This window comes from Gymnoscopelus braueri (assembly GCF_963280865.1).
Source record: "Gymnoscopelus braueri genome assembly, chromosome: 2".
Classification (NCBI taxonomy): domain Eukaryota; kingdom Metazoa; phylum Chordata; class Actinopteri; order Myctophiformes; family Myctophidae; genus Gymnoscopelus; species Gymnoscopelus braueri.
This window is the reverse complement of record NC_137604.1, coordinates 23,007,932-23,011,256: the sequence shown is the minus strand read 5'-3', so window position 1 is coordinate 23,011,256 and position 3,325 is coordinate 23,007,932. Positions and strand designations below refer to the sequence as shown.

Genomic DNA, 3,325 nt, shown 5'->3' with positions numbered 1-3,325 from the left:
ATTCAAGTTGTCCCTTAGGGTTATTTTTTTTATTTGAATGACAGTATCCAGTCTATCCAACATGGATATAGCTTCTTTTTTTCACAGCAGCATTGGATCAGTTGTGCAACATTGGATCAAAACAAAATAAAGCTTATCAGTGGTGCACCACAAAATAACCACGTAAGAAAATTGAGTGCATATAGTGCAGCCAGTAACATAACAAAAATAACTACTGGAAAGAGGTAGCTTGACTTCACACAAGTTCACAGTCAGTGACAGTCACAAATAAGAAAATAAAATACAAAATTGGCTTAGTGCAGAATTCTAGGTTTAAGACTAGTCTAGAATTAAATGAACAACAGCAGCTTAAAAGCAACATGAATAAACAAAGTATTATATTTCCATCTTACTGGAGTAACACAATTAAAATATAAAATGTAAACATGGACATAAAACTTCAAGGCACTGTTTTTCTTTTTCTTTTTTAATCAAGGGACGGTCAGCCCTTGAATGTGAGCTGCACTCTTACTTCTTAGTTCTTACTCACTCTCACTCTCCTGCTTCACAATGAAGTGGAGGTTTTTTTTAAGGAAAATCAGCATCTCTACCTTGTCAGGCAAGAGCCGGTTCCTTTTCGCATCAAGGACGTTGGACACTGCACTAAAGAGTCTCTCACTGTCCACAGAGGTGCAGGGGGCACAGAGGAACCTGGTTGCAACAGCAGCCAGTGAGGGGAACCGTGAAGCATTCTCTTTCGGGTACTGTAGAGGATTGCTTTTCCTAGGGCTGGTTTGCTCTGAGAGATAGGTTTGTACCTGGACATCAGCTGATGTACTCACGGACCGGGCCTCTAGCTGATTCTCCTCCAAAATCTCGTCCAAGATGCAGCCCAGGCTGCTGCTTGCTTCCTGGCGTGGTGTCTTGCTCATAGGCTCTGCTGCCTCTGGCTCTACACTAGCAGCCCTCTCCCTCTCTATCTTCGCCACCTCCAGGATGAGGTTATCCTTGGCAAGCCTCAGGTTGTCACCGTCACCGGTGTCTGACTTTGTGAAGAATCTGAAAATAGATAAATGTAAGAATTACCCACAACAAAGAAAAACATAAGACAAGAGACATCACACAGAATAACAGTTAAGTCAGGCAACTGCCTTACTTTAAAAATCTAACCATTAACAGACCAAAATTTTAAGAACAGAAAAATAGAAATTGGCTTGAATAATGAATAGAATACTGGTTGGTTTGATATACATAATTCATAACATAATAGATACAATTATAGCGTTCAAATTGTACATTAATTTACTGTACTTGCCTGTCTTTGTATCTTGGATCCACTAGAGTGGCAATGCTGTACAGTGGCTCCTCCTCTACCTCAGCAAAGCGGGTCTCCACTGCCTCTAGGAGCGTGCTCTTCATTGTCTTGACCCCCTGGTCAGTGCTCTTCTCCCGAGAGAGTAGACGCTTGAGGGCTGTTTGAATAAATTAAATTAATGGATGGATGGATGAATGGTTCACCGTTGGCGCTGTACTTGATCTGCTCTTTTTCCCTCTACACACAACCTCTTTGCCGAAAATAGCCGATCCACATTTCGGTAATGTTCCCCCGAATAATAAGGATTCTAGAAGTGGTTTAAAAAAATCCATATTACACAAAGATTTGGCGGCCCCCCCTGTAGTAACTATGAGGACCCACTAGGGGTCCCGGACCCCCTGTTGAAGACCTCTGATTTAGAATATATTATAAAAATAATTATAGTAAAATAAAACATTTCTATTTTATTTAAACATGTAGAGAATAATAATTAAATTAATTATTATTATAATAACCTGTTATTGCAGGGATTACATCAGCTGCAGATGCAGTGGGATTGCTCACGTCCCTCGTGAGTTCCTCAAATGGAGCTAACACCGCAGCTGTCTTCTCCAGCAGGGTCCACTGGTTGGCTGTCAGTGTGGCTGGGAGGCTGTGTTCAGCTACATAGACAGAGAGAGCCCGCTTTTGCTCGATGATGCTCTGCAGCATGTAGAGGCTGCTGTTCCATCTCACTTGCACGTCCTGCTGTAGACGCTTGACGTCCAGCTTCAGATCCATCTGGATATCTGCCAGACGGGAATAGGCCAACGGGGAATGTTTGAAATGGCCTACAATTTTCCTCGCAGTGGCCAGTGCGTCTATGACGCTGCGCTGAGACAGTAGACCCTCATGGACAGCAAGTTGGAGCGTGTGCGCGACACAGCCCACACTCATTACTTCCATATCATCCATGGCTTTCACCATATTTCGCGCGTTATCCCGCAAAATTACATGGACCTGTGACTTATCTATTCCCCAACGGTTAAGCATCCCCTCGATCGCCTCTCTGACACGATCTGCCGTGTGAGATCCTCGAAAGTTCTGGGTATGCAAGGTTGCATGTTGTAAATTAAACTCTGAGTCGATCCACTGTGCAGTGAAGCTAAGGAGTGACATTGGACACACAGAAGAACTCCATATGTCTGTGGTAAATCCAAATGCAGGAACGTCTGTTAACAGGGCTTGCAGGTGGTCTCGAAGCTTGTTGTGAAGGGCAGGCAGAGCTTTCTCTGTAAAGTAGTGACGAGAAGGCAGTTCATAACGTGGCTCCAATTGCTCCATGAGACCCCGAAACCCCACGTTCGCCACCACAGATAACGGCTGGTCATCAAGCGCGATGAATTCTGCTATCTTGGCTGTTATCTTTTTGGCCTTTTCACTGTCCTGGGGCATTTTCTCTTTTCTTTTAAAAGTCTCTGAAAGTGTCGGCTGTTTCAGTGCCGTTACCTGAGTGGCCGCTGTGTACTCGTCGTGTTGTGGTTTGTGTTTGTTTCTCAGATGGCGAATTAGATTTGTCGTGCCGAACGTAGCTTTGTTCTTTCCACCGCGCGGAACGTCTGCCTTGCAAACATTGCATTTGGCTGTTAGACTGCCTTCACTTTCAACTTTATAAAACTTCCAAACTCCTGACATTTTCTCTGTCCCGACTCCCGAGTCACCAGCTGGACGTAGCCTCCACGTTAGCCTACTGCTGCTAGTACCGCGTTGCCAGATTGTGAGAGAGAAGTAAGCAACCAGGCCTATGAAAACACAGACGCAACACATATGCTGTCTAATTTTAAACCAAAACTAAGGCTTCAGGATGACTTTAAGACGTGAGCATGGTTATTTTTGTTTTGTAACATTAAATAAAAATAAAAAAAACATTAAAAAAAAATTATATAAAAAAAAAAATTTCATTAAATTAATTCCCGATCTTTTTCTCCCGATTCCGATCTTTTAAAAATCACGTGATCGGCCCCGATCACCGATCCCGTGATCGGATCGGGA

The 3,325-nt window shown here is 43.4% G+C and overlaps 1 protein-coding gene across 1 annotated transcript; it reads right to left on the bottom strand.

Annotated features, from left to right (window-relative positions):
• Positions 1-521: 521 nt before the first annotated feature.
• Positions 522-2,728, bottom strand: LOC308094725 (zinc finger BED domain-containing protein 4-like; the record flags this gene model as incomplete). The annotated part of the gene is made up of 3 exons (XM_080441539.1): positions 522-1,038; positions 1,295-1,422; positions 1,859-2,728. The coding sequence occupies 3 exons, from the start codon at positions 2,726-2,728 to the stop codon at positions 522-524; spliced, it is 1,515 nt and encodes a 504-aa protein (XP_080297665.1).
• Between the last annotated feature and the right edge of the window lie 597 nt (positions 2,729-3,325).